The 22981-nt window shown below is 41.9% G+C and overlaps 2 protein-coding genes across 4 annotated transcripts; one reads left to right on the top strand and one right to left on the bottom strand.

Moving 5' to 3' along the window:
- The first annotated feature begins 1209 nt into the window (after nt 1–1209).
- RAB33B (RAB33B, member RAS oncogene family) lies at nt 1210–8045 on the top strand. The gene is made up of 2 exons (XM_079306311.1): nt 1210–1507; nt 5170–8045. Exons 1-2 carry the CDS (start codon nt 1265–1267, stop codon nt 5611–5613), a joined length of 687 nt encoding a protein of 228 aa, XP_079162437.1. The 5' UTR covers nt 1210–1264; the 3' UTR covers nt 5614–8045.
- A 9055-nt stretch (nt 8046–17100) lies between these two features.
- Nucleotides 17101–21404, bottom strand: LOC306802741 (uncharacterized protein). Of its 3 annotated transcripts, none has more exons than XM_079307273.1 (6): nt 21223–21404; nt 20298–20357; nt 19538–19669; nt 18597–18743; nt 17691–17751; nt 17297–17523 (listed from the first exon to the last, which is right to left on the bottom strand). In XM_079307273.1, exons 1-6 carry the CDS (start codon nt 21385–21387, stop codon nt 17426–17428), a joined length of 663 nt encoding a protein of 220 aa, XP_079163399.1. In that variant the 5' UTR covers nt 21388–21404; the 3' UTR covers nt 17297–17425. The 3 variants fall into 3 exon arrangements, 2 of the variants coding, with proteins under 2 accessions (XP_079163398.1, XP_079163399.1); XR_013774449.1 differs by having other exon boundaries at nt 17424–17523; nt 17629–17751; XM_079307272.1 differs by lacking the exon at nt 17691–17751 and having other exon boundaries at nt 17101–17523.
- Nucleotides 21405–22981: the final 1577 nt, after the last annotated feature.

Below are 22981 nucleotides of genomic sequence, written 5' to 3'. Positions count from 1 at the left end.
AACAGACCAAACGCCCCAACCCTCAGAACTATTTATACATTTATACATTTTAGCAAACATTTTACATTGTGCCCTCCCCTGGTCTGAGAACATTGAAGCCTGCCCAGCTCTAAACCTTAACAAGGCATTCCTACCAACAAATAATGGATTTGGAACACCTGCCCATCACTTAGAGCTTCTTGGCAGCTGTTTCATGGATTAATTCCCCCTTCTCATTGATTAGGCTGGAAAGCAGACTGTGTTGGGTTGAAGTGGCCAGAAATGTGTATTCTGTCACCATCTGCTGAAGCTGCGTGTGGCAGTGACCCTTATCTCAGTGGCACATACCATCTGCTCATGGGCCATTTTTAAGACTAGATGGGGCAATCATCTTTATCTTTTCCACAACCCTTCCTCCTCCAGGGGATATCATCTGCTGCTGGCCCATTAAGTATCATTGTATGACTGATAAAATTACATCATCCCACTGGGAGATGCTCCAGCCAGGGGAAGCAGCCAAGCCTTTCCTACCTAGATAAAAACTGAGATTTGGAACAGCAAGTTAATCCGTCTTTCCACTGGATTCCAGAGGAAAGCCAGACCTTTCCACATCATCCCTAGACCTTCAGAGGAAACTGCACCTTGTCCAGGAGCACTGCTCCAGCTGAACCACATCTGCCACTGCAGGAGGATGCAGCCACCATGGAATGGGACTGTGCCACCACCCTGACTGACTGATGGGTGTCTGCTTGGATTCTGACTCTGGCAGTTTTGGGATTATTCTTTGTAATACTGCATTTCTATTTTAATTTTCCTAATAAAGAACTGTCATTCCTAATTCCCCTATCTTTGCCTGAAAGCCCCTTAATTTCAAAATTTCAATAATAATTTGGAGGAAGGGGGTTTACATTCTCCATCTCAAAGAGAAGCTTTTGCCTTTATTGGCAGACACCCGTCCTTCAAACCAGGAACACAGACAAAGACCAAACATCAGATGTATAAGAAAATCTGACATATCCCACACTTCGCGACACTCTAGCCGCCAGGAAGGGGATAAATAAACCAGGAGCCCCCAGCGCTCGGCGCAGCCCCGCCTGTTCCCGGCAGTTCCCGGAGATTCCCGGCCGCTCCCGCTCCCGCCCCTCACGGCGCCGGGCCGTGCCGCAGCGCCCCCTGGCGGCGCGCCGGGGCCCCGCCCGCGGGGATTGGCCGCCGCGCTCTCGCGAGAGCGGCGCGCGCCGCGGGCGGGCGGCAGCTGCGGGCCGGGGCCGCTCCCGGGGCCGCCATGGCGGCGGCGGACGTGGAGTCCTCGCTGGAGCTGAGCCTGACGGGCTCCGGCGCGCTGCCCGGCGCGCTGCCTCCCGCCCGCTCCCGCATCTTCAAGATCATCGTCATCGGCGACTCCAACGTGGGCAAGACGTGCCTCACCTACCGCTTCTGCGCCGGCCGCTTCCCGCAGCGCACCGAGGCCACCATCGGCGTGGATTTCCGCGAGCGCGCCGTCACCATCGACGGCGAGCGCATCAAGGTACCGGAGGGGCCGGGCTGAGGGGCGGCGGGCAGCGCCCGCTCCTGCCGCTGCCAAAACCTTTCTATCAAGTGTTGGTCGGTAATTTATCCTTGCGATGGACTTGCATATACATCTCTTAGCGGTGGTTTGGTCTTACTTGTGCCGCCGAGAAATTCTGCTTCTCTCTCATCGCAGTCATTTTAACCTTCAACACCACAGACCCGTGTAGGTGCCACTGTTATGAACATTTTGCTTTGAAAATATTAGGAAGTTGAATATTGTTCAGGGTTGAGGGATGTGTTTCAACTCCCAATTTTTAGAATTCTGTTAAGTTTGCTGTCATCATTTGCAGAACACTAACAGCTTACAAGTGCAGTTTATTTACTAATATGGTTTTAAACAGAATTCCCTTCTGCTTCTGTATTACAGTTTGTTTCTGTGAGGAAGGCTCAGTTGTGCAGAAAAAGGAAGTTGACCACAGTCTTGAGCTTGTACTTGGGCATTTATTATCATCAGGTGTTATAATTACAGTAATGTAGCTGGAAGCTATAGTTTTTCCTTGCTTAATCACTGACTAAAGAAGTTATGGAGGGTATATAAGAATAGGAGAGCCACTTTGCTTTTCTGCTCCTGTGGGATTTTTATCTCATCTTCTTTTTCAGCCAAAAAAGAAAGGTGAATAGGAGTTTTTGTTGTTTTGTTTTGTTTGTAAAGCCACTGACTAGAACTTCTGACAGCTGAAATTTTCTACTCCTTTGTCCATTGCTGTCCATGACAGAGGAGAGCCCTCCTGAGGGATGTTGTCTTGTCAGCACCATCTTATTCATTGGCATTTTCATCACTCTGTGTGATGCCTGACCTTTGTTGGAGAGAAGTGAAGAACACAGGATAATCCACAGCTTCTAGATGCTTCACATAGGTTATTGTGCCATTCTGTTACGTGTGTTTTCATAGATTGTTTTGCTGCTTTTTTGAGAATATGATCTATAAAATAAACCAGTTCTGGTTGAGGAAGGTGAAGGATTGAATGAGGCTCCTGTGAGACACATTGTTTTGTAGGGATTTTATCATTGTGGCCGGGACTCTTAGTGGGAGCATTGTCAAATTTGAATTGCTTTTGGGGCAGTTTTGGCAATTTCTCTCACTCCTCTTCACCTTTCTCACATGCAGCATGAGCTCCAGCAATGCCAGTTGAACCAGCAGAGAGAAGCTCTGGTGAGCTCAATTCCTGTAGTCCTTTCTGTGTCCTGAAGGGAATTTTTCCTCTCATCCAAGTAGGTTACAAAGCAGTGCCTTCTCCCTCCCCCGGCCAGCTGGGTGGTTCTTTCTTGTGCTGTACAGCAGTAACTGTTTCTTTCACAGCTGGAAAAGTGCTGTGTCATTGGCAGGAACACAAGCACCGTTCTTCTCGCTGCCGGTCTCCCACACAGCGATTGAGGACAATTCCAAGGCACAGGAACAAGTGTATTCCTTGTGCAGAAGGGTGACAGCTTCATATCAAACACTGATGCTTGTATGTGATGTGTAAATTACAATTTTCAGCAAATGGATTTGCTGCCTTCTAAATTTTCCTCTTCCTCGATTGAGCTAAGCATTGAAAATTGAAGAAAACAATGATGTCAGTCTTCGCTGACCTACATTAAAAGAGCAAAATGCAGATGAAATTCAAAGAAAGTCTCAGCACCATGTTCTCTACCTTTGAGCTATTCCAAATTTTTTCCCATGTCTTTTTAAAGGAGACATAGCATCAAGGCCAGTTATGTTTTTTTACCAGTGTGTTATAAACAATATAAACAAAGTGAGTCCTTGTTTAAAATAGGGCATTTCTGGATCCAAAAACTGAGTCAGAAGGTGGGATGTGAGTCAGTCTATTTAATATTTTTAATGCAATTTGTCCAAGTGATTCTGTACAGTTCTATTAGCTGAATTATGCTGTTAAACCAAACATTCAAATTACATATTTTAAAGGACTGTTATAAAAACTGTGATTCCCCTGAAGATAGGTATTACTGGAGTAATAATTAAATAATGTTACTTCACCATGAACATGAACATTTTCAGTGTTGCTTTTCAGAAGAAAATATTTGGGCTGAGGGGCAGAGATGGAACCATTTCCTCAAGTTCACCTTGAATAAGGGAAAAAATAAACTTCTAAAGTGTGCAGTTTTCAACATTGGAAAAGGATTTACCTTTCAGTGCAAACGAGTCAGTTGATAATGCCCTTCAAGCTTGAATGCTGCATGTAAATGAAATTCTGGAAGAACTGTAGTTTAAGCTTCACATGCAAATTGTGTAAACCTTTGGTTTAACTTCCCCATCTTCACCCAAGGCTGGCAGTACACTTGCAGATCTCAGGTGCCTGTTTCAGTCTGATTGTGTAGGGTGGTGGAGATGTTGTCAGTTGTGTGTAGAGTGTAATACCCTTGGCAAAAAGTGGGGGTTTCTCTAAAATGAGACAGATTGCATCTGAGTACTATTTCATGGGCTCAGAGCCTTGCCTTGCTTTTCCTAGCAAGCTTAATGACCCTTTCAGAAGCAGCACACAGGTCTTTCTAAGTGCCTGGAGCAAAATCTGCAGAGACCTGGACTAGGCTGCAAAAGCAAAGCTGCTCTGATTCTCATGCAAATTCTCAGTTCCCCTGATGCAACCAGTAGCTGCCATTCCCACCTGCTCTACCTGAGGTTTTTTGAGGATGGATGGCCAGGGTTGAATATGCTATTGCAGGAAAAGTCACACCATCTGAAACATCTCTCACTCTTTGTTCTTCAGTCTGTCATATCACTGACTCATAACATCCTGTGATGGACTCGTGGATCTGGATTGTCATACATTTTAATAATTTCCAACCTGGCTGCTGTGCATTGCAGTTCCTTATCTCCTGATGAGCAAGTTGGTGTAGACATCACCCTGCACAATTCTGTAGCTTTCTCCACACATCTGAGGACTCCAAGCTTCCATTACACAGGATGATCACTGTATTTAAAATTTCTATTAGCTGTTGCTTTCATGTTCTGGTGCCACAAAGCTTTGTTTCAATCTGGACCCCAGAAATTTGAAAGCATTTCACTTCTTCTGAATCTCTTTCTATTTTGACTAAGCTTCTAGCACCTATGTTCAGTCAGATTTGGACAGAATGGTGTGTACCTGGAAATTATATAAAACTTTTGATATAAACTTTTTATTATTTTTTCCTTTGATATGTGCCTTGATACTACAAACCTTAGTATGGCCCTAGTTTAAGCACTAAACAAGCAAGTTAGATCTTCATCAAAGGAGGGTTTGATTCCAACACACTGCAGAGAAAGATTCCTTTGTCCTGTTTTTGTTGCTGATGTTGAAATCAAGCATGGTTTGATTTCTTCCTATTTTTGCATGGCAGTTAACGTCATGCTAACAACAAAATTTTGGGGAAGATGAGACTATTTTTAGCAATAACAAAAATCATGTCAGCTGAGAGTTGAATTGGGAAGTAACATATATTTAATTTTCAAATGCAAGTGCTACTGCTAAGAAAAGTCAAAGCTGCTGAAATTGCGTGAATGCAATGGTTTTCTTCAGCACAAACTTGTCACTGTGTCTAATTCAGATCTCTGTGCTTGTGTAACTCTCCTCACTAGATGTAACTCGTGTTATTTCCCAGGATGAGCAATGAATTGCTGTGCTTCCCTTCCCATTGCAGATCCAGCTGTGGGATACAGCAGGCCAGGAGCGCTTCAGGAAGAGCATGGTGCAGCACTACTACAGGAACGTGCACGCCGTGGTGTTTGTGTACGACATGACAAACATTGCCAGCTTCCACAGCCTGCCCTCCTGGATAGAGGAGTGCAAGCAGCACCTCCTGGCCACTGACATACCACGGATTCTGGTTGGCAACAAATGTGACCTGAGAAGTGCTATTCAGGTGCCCACGGACCTGGCCCAGAAGTTTGCTGACACTCACAGCATGCCACTGTTTGAAACCTCTGCCAAGAACCCCAATGACAATGACCATGTGGAGGCCATTTTCATGACACTGGCTCACAAGCTTAAAAGTCACAAGCCATTAATGCTTAGTCAACCCCCAGATCATGATGAAATACATATAAAGCCTGAACCAAAACCTATCACACCCTGCTGGTGTTAGGTCACATTGTCTTGTTTGCAAGTGCTTCAAAATTATGATCTTGGCAAAGTTCCAGGTTTTGGTAGCAATTATAGCAAATCTCTTTGGCACTTTAATGTGTTTGTTTGGTTTTTTTTAATTTTTCCTAGTGTAGATGTGCCCATCTTATGCTCTTGCACTTTGTAATTGTACTTTCTGAATTGCTGAAGTTTCACTATAAATATATGGGAACATAGTCAATTTGTCAAGTTTTGACAAAGCAATTCTAGCTGAGCTCTTGCTGCCTGAGATTGTTCTCATCACTTGTGGTAAGATTATAAATAGTAGGCCAGTTTACTAATACTTTTGGTTGCTACTTGCATTGGAATAATGTAGGAGAAAGAGCCTTTTGTGTCAACCAGGGAACTTGGGGTTTGGGTCAGCAAGTGGGGAGATTTTTGGCATATGAAGGATTATTAGGTGCCTACTAGCAAATTAGAAAGCAGGTACCTTTTTATTATAAAAGTGAAAAAAAACAGGTCTGTCAAAGTTTGGACTGCCAGTGTCAGTGCAAATTTTGGCCTGTCATTCCACTATGAACTTGGTCTGTTTCTTCATGGCAGTGGTAATGGAACTAACTTCTCCATACCTCTAGACAGTTATTAGATACTTAAAACTTCATTAATTTTTCATAATTAGCATGTGACAGCAAATTATGTTGTTTAACTCATGTTGTGGAAAGTACTGTAGCACAGGATTTAGGGTAAAATTGGTACTCTATCTGTTTATAAGTTCTCTGATCTTACTAAAATTAAATGATGTATTTCTGAAGGTGCTGTATTTGAGGTGAGTGTCTCAGGGCAAGTAAAATCAGTTGAGGAAGTAAAAGATGGGGTGAATTTGACAAAACTTACTGGTTTTCAAAGATTAGGGTTTGTGGGGTTTCTCTAATATCTTGGAAAGCCAACTTGATAGCATATTTCAGGAATGGGAATGCTTAGGAATATGGTACATTCTTAAAATATTTCCAAACACTAACTAAATGGGGTCTTGAAATATGGAATAAATCTACCAAGTAGATAATCTGCTACAGATTTTTGAGAGAAAACCTGCATGTATGATGTTGTGGCTGTATCTAGGGCATCCTTGGCATTACTAATGTGAGCTAGTAGGGGTTAGATGAGGGAAATTCTTCCTCTTGAACCACCTTTTTCTGTGTTCTCATAGTTGCAACTGCTTTTTTTCAGTTCTATCTGAAGATCAAGTTTCATAATAAGGTCAAGTTTCATAATAAAAATGGTGCTAAGTTGCACATAGTTGCATAAAGTGAAATGTAAGCCATAGAATGCAATCTGTGGCTTCATTCATGTGACTTAGTTTTGAAGTATAAATGAAGGGTTTTTTATTGGCAATGTGTAGCATGTGTTGCTTACCAGAAACTAAAGGGAAGGGCTAGTTCAGAAGCTGCCACCCTAATGGTCACATTAGAAACAAATTACTGAAACAAGATAACTGTTATTATGGACACAATTACAGTTCTTAAGATGTAATTTCATTGCAACTTATACAGAAAAAAATGCATTGACTTTTTTCTAGATTTTGAAAGAGCATTTAATTTGGTCTAATATGATTAAGATGTTTAAATAGAGTCTCAACAAAAGGTAATACTTTTTCCTGTACAAAGCTGCTTCAATTGTGACAGTATTTTTGCTTAGGAAACATTTGTAAAAGGGAGCTTTTGTATTCACTCTGAACCTTACATGACTAGAACTTACAGTTGTTTCAGAAACAATCATCTTTTTAACACTAGTGTCCTTAATGATTTCTTTAAGAAAAGGATTGATCTTAAATTGATATTTATACTATGGTAAGTAAAAATGGTTTACAGTCCTGTTGGACAGATTATTTTTCACTCATGTCCTTAATCCTTTTTCTCAGAAGGATCCTTCTTAATTATTTGTGTACTAAATATGTTGGTTTTGGTGGTGGGGTTTTTTTGTTTGTTTGTTTGGTTTTTTGTTCGTTTGTGTTTTTTAAATAAAAAATATCCCGGAATTAAGAATTTTAAAGCCAGGCAGTCAGGTTAGGGGTTGGGGTAAGAAAATACTGCAGTGTTACTGTTAAATTTTATCTGAAACACCTGCACATCTGTTAAGTTTTATTTGAGTTCTCACAACTTGTAAATAAGGGCCCTCATGTGATGAAGATTGTGTGGAAATGGTGTTCAAGTGTGTAATTCCATGTTCAGCACAAAGCATGTTTTAATGGCTCTACCATGGAGGCAGTGTGGTTGGTAATGCAGGATTCAGTGTTGCTCCCTGGCTTTCAGTGGTGATCTGCCCACAGAATGGATGTCAGAGTACTGAATACTTTGTGTGTGTATTTTCACTTTACCAGACTCTAAAGTTTTGTATGTGTTGGGGGCAGGCAAGACACAATCCCTAAGAAACCTAATAAACTGGCTTTGCCACAAACTGTTGTCACTTGTTTTCAATTATTTTAATAGGAGTGATAATATAATTCCATATGGCTAAAAAAAATGCTGTGAGGGAGTTAAAGGAGTTTCTGTCTGTGTGGGTGACAATTTTTACAAAAAAGACTGTCACAATACTGTCAGTGCTTTCTTGCAATGACTCTGGGTGATTCTGAGGCATCTGGAGCACTCACCTGATGATTTGCAGTCATGTTCAGATTCCAGAAGAATGGGAATTGATACCACAGTTACAAAAATAGCAATTACTGACCCTTGGATGCAAGACCTAAAGGGGTCCATTACTCTTCTTCTAGTCTCATCTTGTTCAGAAACAAAACCTCTTTAACTTCTATAAATTTGTTGAAAGTCATATTCCTTGTCCACTCTGTGTATTTTCACTTCCACCAGGATGTATAATTCTAATACTTTTTTTTTTCCCCAGAGTCCTTTTGAGGTCATTGAATGATGTTGCTTAACATTGCAATTCCCAGATAAATGTAGAGCCATATGTTATTTAAAAGTTACAATAATATTGCTTTTAAATGGCAGTCTGGTTTTTCTGTGCAAATCCACACTACACCAACACACGATCTTAAATCTAAAGCCATAAATAACACTAGAAGTCACCATTATTTTAGGACTCACAACAAAATGCCCCTGTTCTGAGGCTGTCTGAGGATGTGGGGTTTTTTCTCCTTCCTGTGTTGATGCAGGGTGCCCCAAGGAGGGCTCATTTATCCAGCTGGATGGTGTCAGCAGTGAGAGGGCATTGAGAGAGGAAGAATGGCTGCTGCTTTCCAGGGCTGTCCTGGGATGCTCCGGGCTCTGCACAGCCTCCCACCTGCAGAACAAACTGCTGAAGGCAGCTCCTTGTGGCTCTGGGGCATTTCCAGAGCTCTGAGGAAGGCAAGGAAGAGCTGCTGGTCATCCAGGGACATTCCCTGAGGGGCACAATCCCCGGGGGGATGTTATTGATGTCTATTTGTTTTCTGCCTTGCTGAATCATCACTGCTTAATGTGCATCACACATTATTGAATCCTCAGCTAATCATTTGAAATTAATGGAAAAACAAATCTCCCAGCAATACCAGTGATCATTAAAATAACTCCAAAACAGCATGATCCTCTCCCTGGCCTGCATTTAACAAATATTCTGCTCTTATTAGGAAGAAGTTCTTCCCTCTGAGGTGGTGAGGCACTGGCACAGGTTACCCAGAGCACCTGTGGATGCCCCATCCCCACAAGTGTTCAAGGCCAGGCTGGGTGATGCCCTGAGCACATGAAAACTCAGAGTCATAAGACCCTGATCTTAGCTCAGCACTTCCTTTTCTATTATTATTTTTTACTGTTTCACTGCCCCTTTGGAAAGGTCACAGGCAGAAAAAAATATGCTAAACTGCCTCTTTCTGAAAATACTTTGCTGCTGCAGACATCACACTGGCCCTCTAGGAGTCACAAAGCAGAAGCTGCATTTGCAAACTGTTTATCCTCTCCCAAGCCATCCCCACATCCTCCACACCCACTCCTGTGCAGGAAAAAATGTGAAAAGCTCAGGGGGCTTTGAGGAGCTCCTTGCCCTTCATATTCCTCTGTCCCTCTTCAGTTAAGGAAGGGCAGACAAAGAGGAAAGGACTGAACTGACCCTAAAATACATGAAACAGCTTTTCTATTTCCTTCAAGGTATTTTTAACACACTCATAAAATAGAGACAGTGAAGGGCTTCTGGCTTCAGCAACCCAAAGATTCAGCTGTAAATTAAGAAAAGCATGTGCTAATCAGAGGGTTTTCAAGTTCCTGTGCATCCTCATGACTACCTTGGGGTGCTAGCTTCAATTCTGAGCTAATATCTGAGTCACTGAGGTGCTGCTGTTAAAAAGAACAATTGCTGGCAGACCTGGGCCTTTGCTTCAAGGCTCACAGAGTTTTTGCCAAATTGCATCTGACCTGAAATAATTGATTTCAATACTCTCATCTGCCATTAAATATGCACATTGCATTTATATGCATGATGATAGCAGAGGGTAAATGAAGATATATAAGATATATTCTCTGTATCTAAAATGATGGCCAGAAAACATGTATATTAACATCACCATAGGCATGCATACTTTTGCATCATAATGTATGGAGGAGTGCTGTTGGAATTCAAGCTCTTTTTGATGTGTGGTACATGACAGCAGCATTGTGGAATTTTATTATGTATTAATTTAAGGGAAATACGGCTTTTAATTTTATGTTTTACTTCTGCTTTTTTGCTTTGTTTATTATTAATAGCACAGATCTGCCAATTAGCCAACATAAAACAAATATTTAAGAACTTTAACTGGTATAACAAGTTTCGATACCATAAGCCTATCCAACACAACCCCAGAAAAAAACATTCTCAACTTGCCTAGTTAGTGTGCCTGTAAATTTATGGCCAATTTATGCAAAAGCTAATAAAACTATTGAAGATAAATTAGCAAAAACGTCAAAATAGGATTTTCAAACCCCTGTTAAAATGTAAAATTAGTGTGATCCCCACCTTCCCAGAACAACCTCTAAGCCACAGAAGTTAAACATCCTTAGTTCTGTAAAAATAAACTTTTGTGCCATGTTTAATCACACAGAAAAAAATCAAGCTATAACCAAGAATGTTTCTGCTCATCATGCTATATATAAAAATCAAACTTTTTGGTATAACCACTTTGGTTCAGTCTACGTTTAGCAATGTTACTTACCAATTGCCACAAAAAATGTTTTTCATTTGTAAAGACAAAGTTTACCCTGTCATCCCAGCACACATCATAAATAAACCATGTTAGTATTACTAACTCCCAAAACAAAAAAGTCTATAAAGTATAAAATAAAAAAATTTACCCATCTCTATAAACCAAGTTGCAAAAATAATTTTAAACCTTAAAGTTTTGAGAAGAGATTCTCATCATCTCTTCTCCTACCACAATTTAACTCCACAGTAACACTAAAACAATTAAACCAATTAAAGTGTTAGCTGAATAAAGAAACCAATTCTACTTCCCTTACATTAAATGACATGCTGACAAATGCTAACAGTTATAAACTTTGCAAAACAGAGCTGCAATTAATTTTCTTTTGTTAGCACATAAACATAAGTGTAAAGATTTTAATGGAATGTGTTGTATAAATTTATCTGATCATTCAAAATCTATCCACAAAAGCATACAACTCAAAAAAGTGTAACAAAAAAATATATTATATATTATATAATATATATTATATATTATAATTATATATTATATATAATAAAACTTAGCTAAATAATCTGCTTAGCAAATTAAATTTAACATCATAAACAAAAAGTTTTTAAAAAGTAAGTTTGTACATTCTAGTTATTATAGTAGTAGTGCTAATCATAGTGCCCTGTCTCCCCCAATGCATTCAATAAATAAGTCTGTTAAGAAAATCTTTACGGTAAAATAAAAAAAAAAAAAAAAAAAAATTAAAACCAGTAATTCATATAGTCTCTATATTCTTCAAAAAAAAAAAAAAAAAACCAAAAAAACCAAACCCCACAAAAATTAAATTTAAACCTATAAATAAATTAAAATATGTTAAACCACTCACATAATATAAATAAAATAAAATAAAATAAAATAAAATAAAATAAAATAAAATAAAATAAAATAAAATAAAATAAAATAAAAGTAAGTTTAAGTTTTAAAATAAGTAAGTCAGTAAGCTTGATTTAAAATAAGCTTAAGTGCTTTTAGTAAATAAAAAGTCTCAAATGCCAAAGTAAAAGTTCTAGTAAAAGTTAAAAAACATAGTCTAAAATACTAGTGTTTTCCATAAAAACTCCAATAATATAGTTTTAAACATAATAAAGCTATACTAAAAATATTGCTTACATTTTTCAAATAAAAATAAACCACATATGTAGTTTATATGCAACCTAACGTATTAAAAACCTAAAATTCTAATAAATTAAAAAGTAGTAGTCCAAATTTGTGTCTTAACTATATATACATATAAAAAATATATATTAATATACATTAATATATAGACATATATAGACATATATAAATATATGTATATATATAAATAATATATAAAAATAATATATATATATAATGATAATATATATAACTATATATAAATTCTGTATTAAAGCATACATTAAAAGCAGCTAGTGCTTTTTGCCACTGCTTTTGCCATTTACTTTTGCTTTGCTTTACTCATCACCATCATCAGCACCCAAAAAACTCCAAAACTTGCCCAGCAACATCAACCCCACCAAAAGCAGCTTCTGCTTCTATTTAAAACTTTATACCAAAACTTAACATAAACTTTAACTTTGCTATTAAAACTAATGTGCTTCTACAATAAACAACTTTACAGCAACTATTAACTGCTTTACTCATTTATAAAAATAACCTGACACAGTTAATGCCCAAAACACCAAAAATTTAACCCCACACATGGCACAGTCTAGCATCTGCTTTAAGGCTTTGTGGGGAGGAACTGCTGAATGAAGCAAAACCTGGGACAGTCAGGGCTGGGAGACAAAATCAGAAACACAGAAGCAGCTGCTAAAGGATGTGCTTAGAGCAAAGAATTTGGAAACTGAAAACACCATCTGTCATCCTGGATCAGTTTTATGGCTATTGAGGAGGGGGGCAAGGACTCAGCAATATTTACAGATGCTGTTCCACCATAAACATAACATGTGCAGCAACTAATAGTGACTAAAGGAGAAAGTGATGATGAGTTTACTTAAACACATATCCTGGACAGAAGCCAGAGGATGAAACATGAACTGTGAAATAAAGAAATTTTAGATAAAGATGATGGCATAAATGTCAAGTCAATGGAAGAGAACACATATTTCTGTAACTATGGAGCTGTAACTACCAAAAAAAAAAGGAAGGAAGGAAGGAAGGAAGGAAGGAAGGAAGGAAGGAAGGAAGGAAGGAAGGAAGGAAGGAAGGAAGGAAGGAAGGAAGGAAGGAAGGAAGGAAGGAAGGAAGGAAGGAAGGAGAAGGAAGGAAGGAAGGAAGGAAGGAAGGAAGGAAGGAAGGAAGGAAGGAAGGAAGGAAGGAAGGAAGGAAGGAAGGAAGGAAGGAAGGAAGGAAGGAGAAAGAAAAGAAAAGAAAAGAAAAGAGAAAAGAAAAGAAAAGAAAAGAAAAAAAAAAAAAAAAAAAAAAAAAAAGATTACTGCAACAGTTCAGAAAGGGCAAGTGAAACTGTGCAGTTTGATAATGTGCTTGGGTTGGACTGACCTGAAGAGCTGCAGAACAAAGCAGTTCCTGATTTTATGGAAGTCTGGGAAATGTTATGTTTGCTTTAATGTGCTTCCCTCCTCATGTCAGAGGTAAGTTCAACAACTTTTCCCTGTACTTACACACTATTACTGCTGGAGAATCATGGAATCGTATCCCAGTTTGGGAGGGACCTATAAAGATCAATGGTTGGACTCAATTATATTAAAGATCCTTTCCAACCTAAAGAAGTCTGTGGTTCTATGATTATAGGAAAGAAGAAATAACACAGTCTGACTACAAAAAATTCATGTTGTGCTTCTTATATTAGGTGGGGTTTCTAATGAGTATAAGAAAACAATAAAAAGCAACCAAAACCCAAAAGGAATATCCTCCTCTCATCTGCAGGGAAATCCCACTTCCTATTTTCAGAAAATACCTGTATTTTGATTCATTAGTACTATTCCTGTTGTTTCCCAGCTCTCTACTGTATCCTGCCTTTCCCTAGCAGTCAGCACCATATTTAATGAGACAGATCTATGTATTCCCCACTCAACATATTTCAGGCCAGTTCATCTACATATATTGATGCTTTACTTCAATTTCTAACTACTTCATGCTAAAACAGGGCAGGCTATAGAGATACAGAACGATGACTTTGTATCCCTTGGTTTATTGTTGCCTTTTGCCAGCAAAGAAGAAACATATTTATGCCCAACAAAGAGGAAACACATTTATGCCCAGCAAAGACTGCCTTGACCCAGAGCATCAGCAGCTCAGCAGCACAGGGGAAGAACTGCACCAAACATATACATATGAAAAATAAAAATTCAGAGATAAATAAATAAATAATATTTAAAATTATATATTTAAAATACCAAACAGGCTTGTTGTCAAATAAATGCCTGAAAAGATTCCCTGATCCTCACCATGATGAAATCCCTCCCCTTTCCCTCCTCCTCTGCACCTCTTGCTCCTTCTGTTGGGGAAATGACTTCAAAAAATTCTTTGCCCTTCGTTAAACATTAACTTCCAGAATCAGCTTCCCTGACTAACCTTGATTACTCTGGGTGATTAACTCTGGCCACTGCTAATGGAGAGGCTGGCAGGGTTTGTTTTTATCCACCTGGGGATTTTGTGTGCCTTGTTCTGTGTGCCAGGGAGTAGGATACTGTTTGTTTCAGCCTACCTGAGATAGAGAAGTTTGGGGTTTTTTAAATGTAAATGCCTTGTCTTTGATTTAATACAAGCAATGCTGACACAGGGTGAGCACAAAATGCTTGGGGTCCATAACTCCACCTGACTTCCACCAGTGAAAGCTGGGGGTGACACAAGCCATGGAAAATCCCTGGAGATGCAGGCTGGCTGTGGGAAAGTCCTGTACCTCCCATGTGGAAAGGGCTGCTAAATACAGCACTGGAAACTGCAGTCAGGAATACATTTTCTGCAACACTAACCAAAGAGGAGTAACATTAAACTGATAATGAGTTTCCAGGAATTTCCATGCTGCAGCAGACATTTTTCTAGAAAAAACCCACTTTTGTAGAAAGAGCTGCTGAAATACTGTGTCTGTGAGTGATCTGCAATGGTTGTACCACTGGAAGGAGTGTGTAAAAAATAAACCAGCTTACAGCTGCTGATAAATCAATTGCACACATTTTTATTCAGAAGTAGCAGAGAGCCTAATTCTCTCTCACACCCCAAGACTTTGATGTGTGCTGCTAAAGCTGTTTCACAGCCAGAAGAGTCCCTGCCACGCCTGCCACTGATCAAAGGCTGGCTGGTACTTGGCTTGTGCCCCAGAGCTGTGCCAGCAGCACCTGACCTGCAGCAGCCACCCTCATCCCAGGAATTACCTGCCTGAGCCATGGAAACAGCAGAGCAGAGTTCCCTCTTCAACCAGCAGTCAAATGCTGCTGAATTATGCTCAGAATGTCACTCTGGAAGGGCACTTCTGGATGGGACCACAGCTCCCACCCAGAAATGATGCAGAGTGCATTTCAGCAGTGCTAAAATCTGTTTTAGACTAACCAGAGCTGTGCTGCTTTCAGCTATCAGTGAGCCCAACACCCCCTGAGGGAGTCTGGCTTTCTTTTCATGTACAAGAACAGCAGTTTGTGTTAATCAAGAAGAAACTCCCCAGCATTTCCTGGCAGATGGAGTTGTGCCAGGACATCTGAGGACAGGGAGAGCAGTCACACTCTGTGCTTTGATGCCTGCTGACAGGCACTCTTTCAGAGGAAAAAGCACAGCATTTTGAATCACAACGTTGGAATTAATGTATTAAAGCAATTCAAACATTAGCACCTCAAAATGAACAAGACACCAGCTGTGTTTTGTTTGGCAGAGGAGGGGGTGCTCCCCAGAGGTCCCTTCCAAACTCAACCACTCTGTGGCTCTGCAGGAAAGGTAGTGAAGGCATTCAGAGCCAAAGCCAGGAATAATTTGGCTACTGTGGCACAGAGTTGAGGCTGTAGTTGCCAGAGTAGGACCTGCAGGTCCAAGTTAAGCACCCAAAGGTGGGGACAGCTTCCCTGGCTGAAGCTGGGCAGTGGAGAAAGCAATATGTGACATGAAGAAGGCTGTGGAGGGAGCCTGGTGGTTAGAGCTGCTCTCTTCACCTGAGATATTTCCAGACATTAATAATTTTTATGGTTACAGTCAGTAACAGACACACTTGGCAAGCATCTTGCACACGAAGGAGTGCCAGAGTTCACTGGGACTTCCTCAATATGTGGCTCTGAGTATTTCTCTGTTCAAGGTTACAAAAAAAGCTGTGTAACCTTTTCATCATCACAGAGGCAAAGAATTGTCTGGAAGTGAGCTTAAAAATCACCTAATCCTGCCCTCCTGCCATGGGCAGGGACAGCTTCCACTAGACCAGGCTGCTCAGAGCCCCACCCTGCCTGGCCTTGAGCTTTCAGGGATGGGACATCCAAAGTTTCTCTGGGAAATCTGTGCCAGTGTCTCACCACCCTCACAGCAAAGAATTTCTTAATCTAAACCCACCTTCTTTACTTTAAAGCCATTTAGGTATTGCAGTCCCTTTACCAGCACTATGAAAAGAATTTCAGTCTTCAGAGAAAAAAAAAATAAATCAAGAACAACTCCTCTCTTGGCACCATGAAAAGCAGCTTATTGCTGCAATTAGAGAAGCAGCAATTTTATATGAGATCACTCCTGGAGTTACAGGAATGCCTCATGGTGGGCATGACTTATCCCACTACCCACTTTCTCAAGATGGGAACTTATTTTCCAGGCCCTGTTCAAATGCTGTGTTAATCTGTATCATGGGATAAGTTATCTACCACTCCCTGCTGGCAAGATAAACACCTGACAGTCACCTAAAAATGAAACACAAAGTACATATGGGAATTCCAGGTACTTGAGGAGGTGACAGAACCTGGCTGAGAGCTGTAGTACCTTGGTCTAGAGAACCAACAGAAAATACAAAACCTCTTGGTCTAGATTTGTAATAAATTCTAGCAAAATGGGCCCTAAAATAAGGATTTCTTTTAAACTTTCAATCTACAATGTAGAAATAGGAAAACTGAATTTAGAGTATTCAAGTTACTTCATAAGAGGAGCTACTGCAGCTCCAGTTCCTGCCACACTCCATAGCTCCACCTCAGTGCTAAAACTAATTGTACTGACACATGTACAGCCCACAGAAGCCACAATTTGACAGAGGTATCTGAATGGCATTATTAAGGCTTCATATAAAAAATTTCACTTGCCCCAAAAAAAAGGAAAACACTCTGAAGCTCAAGGATGAAGTGCAACCTTCCTTATCATCCAAATAATTCATGCAGTAAGAGGGAGAAATCAAGACAGTAGTTGAAGAAAAAGGAATTTTATTTAATATTTAAATGCCTAAGCACGATGAATTCTAGTGAAATAAGATATGATTTAAGTACAAAAACCAGAGGAAAAAATGTTTTCACTTTCCAGAGGCAATGAGGTATTTTCAGTGTACAAAGTCTGAAAGTTCAAAATCACCTGCAGATCTTTCCCTCTGCACTGTGATCTCTGCTCAGTGTTGGCCAATCACTGTGTGTGTGTTTTTTTCAAATGGCCAAGGAAAAGTACATAACCATCTTTAAAGTTTAAGAACTCCTTGCATCTTTTTTGCCACATTTGAACAAAATGCTCAGCCACTTTTTCAAGCCATTCTGATATATGGTGGAGGTTTGGCTGTGTCTTCTTCTGCATCTGCATCCCGGGCTGGAAACCGGTCTGTGAAAATTCTCCCCCCAGGGCCTGTGTGAGGAGAGAAAACCATTAAACACAATATAGACACATATTTGCACAAAATCCTGACTTCCTTTTGGTTATCAGGATTTTGGCCTGGGATGTAAACCTTACTGAGAATGCTCCTTCCTCATCCCTGGTGAACATCCAGATACATGGAGGCAAGAGTTACTCACTTTGTACAGCACAAACCATTTCCACAGCCTGACTTTGGTCCTCACTAGGCTGCAACCATTCCTATGAAAAAAACAGCACCATCAAATACCTCACCTGGGAATTTGTTCAAGAAGATACACCTGAACTTATTTTAGAAGTCTGTGCAGGCCACTCCTCCTAACACATTTTAGTTTGAAAGTTTAAAGCAGCCTCATGTTACCCACTCAGTGTCTTTAGTCAGGAAAGCTGCCTTGTGGCCTGCACCCTTTAATTCCTTACCAAACCACATGGCTGGATGTACATGTTTAATAACACAGCATCAGAATTGCCCCAATAAGAGAAGTAATTGGTATTTATTTATTTACTCAATAACACAGCATCAGAATTGTCCTAGTAGAGAAGTAGTTAGTATTGATTTATTTACTGAGCTCACTTAGCAGAGATGCCATCAGTTGAGGCAGAGTCCTTATGAATGAGGAATAAATTACAAATGTCAGCACCCCCACACTTCACACACAGCACAAGAAACACTTTTATTACTGAATTTGAAGTCCTAGTCTGTAAGCATCAGTAAGTCTTTGCAATGCTGCACCAGAAGCAACTGCTGGCTTAAAGAGAAGAGTTTTTGAGGGTAGTAGGAATTTATGGGAAGCAAGGCCACAGCTTCAGCACAAATGGTTTGGAAAATAGAGATAATTTATATTAGATGTGTTATGAGACTGTAAATAAGAGTGAGATAGCAAAAGGAAAAAAATATAAGAAATATAAACTCCTTCTAATATCTCATTTAATTTCTTCAAATTAGCCCAGCATGACTGAGGTAGGAGCTGAGACTGGGTTGACAGGATTAAAACACACCTCCTCCCTGTTTTCCCCTGCCAGGCACACTGAGTAGCACCAAACCTGTGCCCTGGCTGCTCACTCACCATCCCAGTGACACTGTCATAGCAGGAGCATCGGGGCAGACTCCGGCAGCCCAGGTAAGCCATGGCCAGCACAAGGGAGGCACTGCAGATGGATGCAGCCAGCATGGCTATGTTAGCACCCTTGACAACCTTACTGAGTATGACCCTCTGCAAACACAACAGGAGATGGTAAAGCCATGTTCACAAAGTGACACTCCCCACCAAAAAATAATCTGGTGACTGCAAGAACGCTGATTGCATGATAGGAGATTGATTCATAGTCAGTGCTATTTAAGGGTTTTCTGTGTTCTGAAAAACAAACCAAGTGTGAACCTCAAACAGAGCAAGCAGTGCTGATTAAATGTGAGATGCTCTGCAGTGGCATTGGGTGTGAAATAAAGCTATTTGAAATGGCTTTGACAATGAGTAAAAACCCAAGGAATGGCTGCTCTTCACACAGAATATGGGAAACATTGTCTTGCTGCACTGCACCTTTCAGCAGCCTGACATTTTGATTTGTCCTGCAATTAATGAGCAGCTCCATCTATCTGGAATGCTTTCACCCCCACAGTAAGCATTGCTGGTAGATTAGAGATACAAAAGGGCATCCTTTCTTCTCTCCAGTTTTACTGGGGGGATACACTTGAAATCACACCAGGTTTAACCACTGACCTGTACCTGCTGTAATTTTGCCACCTGAGCTGCTTGCTGAAAAGATTTGAGTCTTGCAACCTCTGTCTCAAACGAGGCCAGGGACACCCTCAGCACCTTTCCTTGAGCAGCACCAGCATTTTTTCATGGCTCAGCCCACACCACCCCTTTGCACTGAGAAGCAAAAGCAGCCAACCTGACCTACTGTCACCCCTCCTGACAGCCTGGTTCTGTTTGCAAGCCACATCTGGCTCTGTTTGCAGATCAAGGGTGTCATGTTCCCCAGTAATAATCATGACATCAATACTTACAGTATGGATAACATGGACTGGGGCAGAACTCAGCTCCTCCTCTTCACCATAGCTCAGTGTGATGGAGCTATAAACTATTACAATGAGGATGGCAACACAAGAGATTATGGAAGCAGCTATCAGTACATTCACCTAGACAGACAGAGAATTTTAGTGAGAAAAAGAAGGGGAGCAGGAATTAAAGCTGTCCTTTGGCACATACAAGCAGTACAGACAGCCTTGGACCTACCATAATGCTAAATGTCCCCAAAAGCAACAGTCACTTCCAAACACAGAGTAGTAGAGTTTTTCATAATATTGAGTTTCTGAGCTACTGAATCCTGAATATTAATCAGAGGTGCTACCTAAAGACTTTGTCATAGAGATCTCTTATTTACATACAGTATCTTCCCTTGGAGTTTACACAGCTGGAGAAACCTGTCCAGGAAATGCAAATCTCTTAAACTCATTTCATCTTTTAGTATACATAGTGCTTAACAACATGAAGGACCACCAAAAGGAAAGCAGTGATATGAAGTTTTTACAGATTTTAGCCTTTCATTAGGCCCAGTGCCTGTCTGCTGCAGCAGAAAGCAAGGTAACACTGCATCCTCCTCTTGCTTGTGGTCACAGCTGCTTTTGTGATGATAACTCAAAGAAATAAGCTCTTAATCCTGCAGCAGCACCAGTCAGCTCAATTCTCTCCTCAAAGTGTTTTTGACTGCCCCAACATTTTGTCCCTGCCCCAGACACACAAACACCCATTGCCCCTCCTGCTTACAAGAACTGGATTCTTCCTCTGCGAGGAGAACAAAGCCAGGACCCCTGGGATTCCCATCACCTGCAGGGCACAAAAGGAGTTGCCAGCTTGGGAAACAAGTATCAGATTCGGGAGATAAATTGCTACAGAGTAATGAAAAGCCCGCGTTTTCAAGGCTTGGATCAGAGCAGTTGCTGCATCAGAAATGGGCAGAGAATTGCTCATTTCTTGTTTTCCTCTGCAGCATCTCCTGGGGGCAGGACATGGGTGACAAGGCCCACCTGCTACAGCCTTGCTACCAGAGCAGAGCTTTATGGGCAGGGTAAAATAGTGAAACTGATTGAATAAGCCTGATTTAAGGTGTTAAAAATGCACATTGCTTTCCCAAGTCCATATGCATCTTGTAGGGGAAAGAAACATCCTAATGAAAGCAGGCTGTGCCCCAGAGAGAGCTCTTCAGTGTAATTTCCTTGCAGCATGGCTCAGCAGGGTAAATCAGGGTGCTGAATGTGGAGCAGGGACACCTCCTGCCCACTCCTCACTGCAGCACCAAAATTAGGGACACTGTGCTGTGGGACAGAGACCATCACCCACATGTTCATCTACCTGAACAGAGGATGAGGTGGTCCCCTCCTAATCTTTGGTGGCCTCTCTGCAAAAAAAAAAAATCCCCAGACCCTGTCAATTGTCACTATGCATAATTTTCTACACCATCCAGCAGAAATGCATTTAATTTAGTTCCTTCAGAGGAAAGTCTGCTTTACTCTTCTGCCTGTATCATGATAAGAAACTTTTATTAACTAACAAAGCATAAAACAAGGGAAAACCCGGCAAGAAATCCTGGCTTCCCTCCCACCCCCGATATGAGCACTAGAAGGCAACAGTGGGGGAAAAAAACCCAAAAACTGCTGCAAAACAGAACACAGAAAATAAAGTACAGGCTTACCATGCCAGCCCAAATTGGAGCTCTGGTTTTGCCCAGCTGAGACTCTGCTCTGAGAAAGCCATCGATGAACCCACAGGTGACACAGAGGGTGCTGAAGGCGATCTGGAACATGCCCAGCACGACCATGTTCCTCTGGTTAAAGATGAAATATCGGTACCGATCCATGGCTCCAATTCCCGCATAAACCCTGAGCACGGAGCCTGGCCAGGGTGGGAACTGCCCCTCCTAGGAGGAGAGAGAAGGGACAGGATGGGCAGGGAAGGGAAGTGTGGTAATTGAGAAGAGATTCGTGTTAGTCACAAAAGTGCTGGGGTTTGTACAAACCAGAATACTTAGGTATGAAATGAGGCGTGACACTAAGGAAAGGAAAATACATGATTAAATCATTTGGTTTTAAATCCCCCTGTTAGGAACATTATGTTTCTAAATAAAAACAAGGATTTCACACAGCCCAACAGATTCTGCAGAATCAGGTGTCCTGCCTTAGTGTAATCAATTGCAGTCTATCCCTAAGACCAGATTTCCCGACTTCTGCCATCCCTTATCTACCGAGAGCAGATGGTTATCCATGGGACTTGACAAATTGTCTAGAGACTCATGTCACCGACGACCACTGCTTACCTGGCAAAATTATGACAACAAAAAATGTCAATTATTGATGACTACAAGGAAACCATGCTATAAAAGGGAGCTGCAAACCGAAGTTCGGTGGAGCATGGAGTGGGCAGTGGCCCCATGCATCCCCAGCGCTGTCTATATAAAATAAAGCAATCTTAATTTTGCCGAATATCGAGAGTTTTGTTTCTCATTTATAACAGAAGGATCACCAGCAAACCCGGGGGGCGTGCGGGACCAGGAGCGCAGAGCTCACTGCTCCGGAGGGAAGTGGGATTAGGGAAATGCCTGGGAGTGACCGGGACAGCATTCCCGGCACTGGTGGGGCGGAGTGCGCGCTCCTTGTGCCCCGGGGGTCGCGCAGGCGGTGCCCAGGCTCTCCCCGTGTGGAAGCGCAGCTCCCTTCGGGCAGCCAGCACCGATCCCATATTCCCGGTGTGCTGCCGGCCACGGCACGCCCTCGCCAGGGGCGGCTCCGGCTTCCTCTCCCCTGCGCTCCCGTGCTTCCCGGTTCCGATCCTTGGCCGGGAAGCTCCGCGCCCTCACCTGCAGCGGGCCCGGGCAGCCGGGACAGCTCCCGCTCCGTGTCCCGGGAATGCGGCGATGCCGGAGCGCCCCGGGACAGCTCCCGCTCCGTGTCCCGGGAATGCGGCGAGGCCGGAGCGCCCCGGGACAGCTCCCGCTCCGTGTCCCGGGAATGCGGCGAGGCCGGAGCGCCCCGGGACAGCTCCCGCTCCGTGTCCCGGGAATGCGGCGATGCCGGAGCGCCGGGAGCCGCGCACGGACGGGCTGCTCCGCCCCGCCCCGCCCCGGCACCTCGGGCTGCCGGGACCGGCAATTCCACCCAGCCCTTCACCGCCGCAATTAACCCTCCTTCCTCTCTCTCTCTCTTGTTTTTTTTTTTTTTTTCCTCTTTTTTCCCCCCGCAGCTGTAAGTGCCGCTTCACACGATACTGTGAGTTAGGGAAAAAGGTCCTGTTGGATGCCCCATCCTGAAAGTGATCAAAGCCAGGCTGGATGGGGTTTTGAGTGACCTGGTCTAGTGGGAGGTGTTGCTGCCCGCAATGGGGGAGCAGAACCAGATGTCCAAGATCTCTTCCTATCTAAACCTTGTTGTAAGAGACCATGAAACCCTATTAATGAC

The sequence above is a fragment of the Erithacus rubecula genome, assembly GCF_903797595.1.
Source record: "Erithacus rubecula genome assembly, chromosome: 5".
NCBI lineage: Eukaryota > Metazoa > Chordata > Aves > Passeriformes > Muscicapidae > Erithacus > Erithacus rubecula.
The sequence above is the reverse complement of the archived record's forward strand: the minus strand, read 5'-3'. Positions and strand labels throughout refer to the sequence as shown.

What these genes read in the sequence shown, in the direction of transcription:
- LOC306802741 (XM_079307272.1), bottom strand. Translation starts at nt 21,387, where the DNA reads ATGGATCGGTACCGATATTTCATCTTTAACCAGAGGAACATGGTCGTG. An exon ending in CTCCAATTTGGGCTGGCATG is followed by an intron (nt 20,358 to 21,222) that starts GTAAGCCTGTAC and finishes TGTGCCCTGCAG; the next exon opens with GTGATGGGAATCCCAGGGGT. An exon ending in CAGTCCATGTTATCCATACT is followed by an intron (nt 18,744 to 19,537) that starts GTAAGTATTGAT and finishes TTGTGTTTGCAG; the next exon opens with AGGGTCATACTCAGTAAGGT.
- RAB33B (XM_079306311.1), top strand. Translation starts at nt 1,265, where the DNA reads ATGGCGGCGGCGGACGTGGAGTCCTCGCTGGAGCTGAGCCTGACGGGC. An exon ending in TCGACGGCGAGCGCATCAAG is followed by an intron (nt 1,508 to 5,169) that starts GTACCGGAGGGG and finishes TTCCCATTGCAG; the next exon opens with ATCCAGCTGTGGGATACAGC.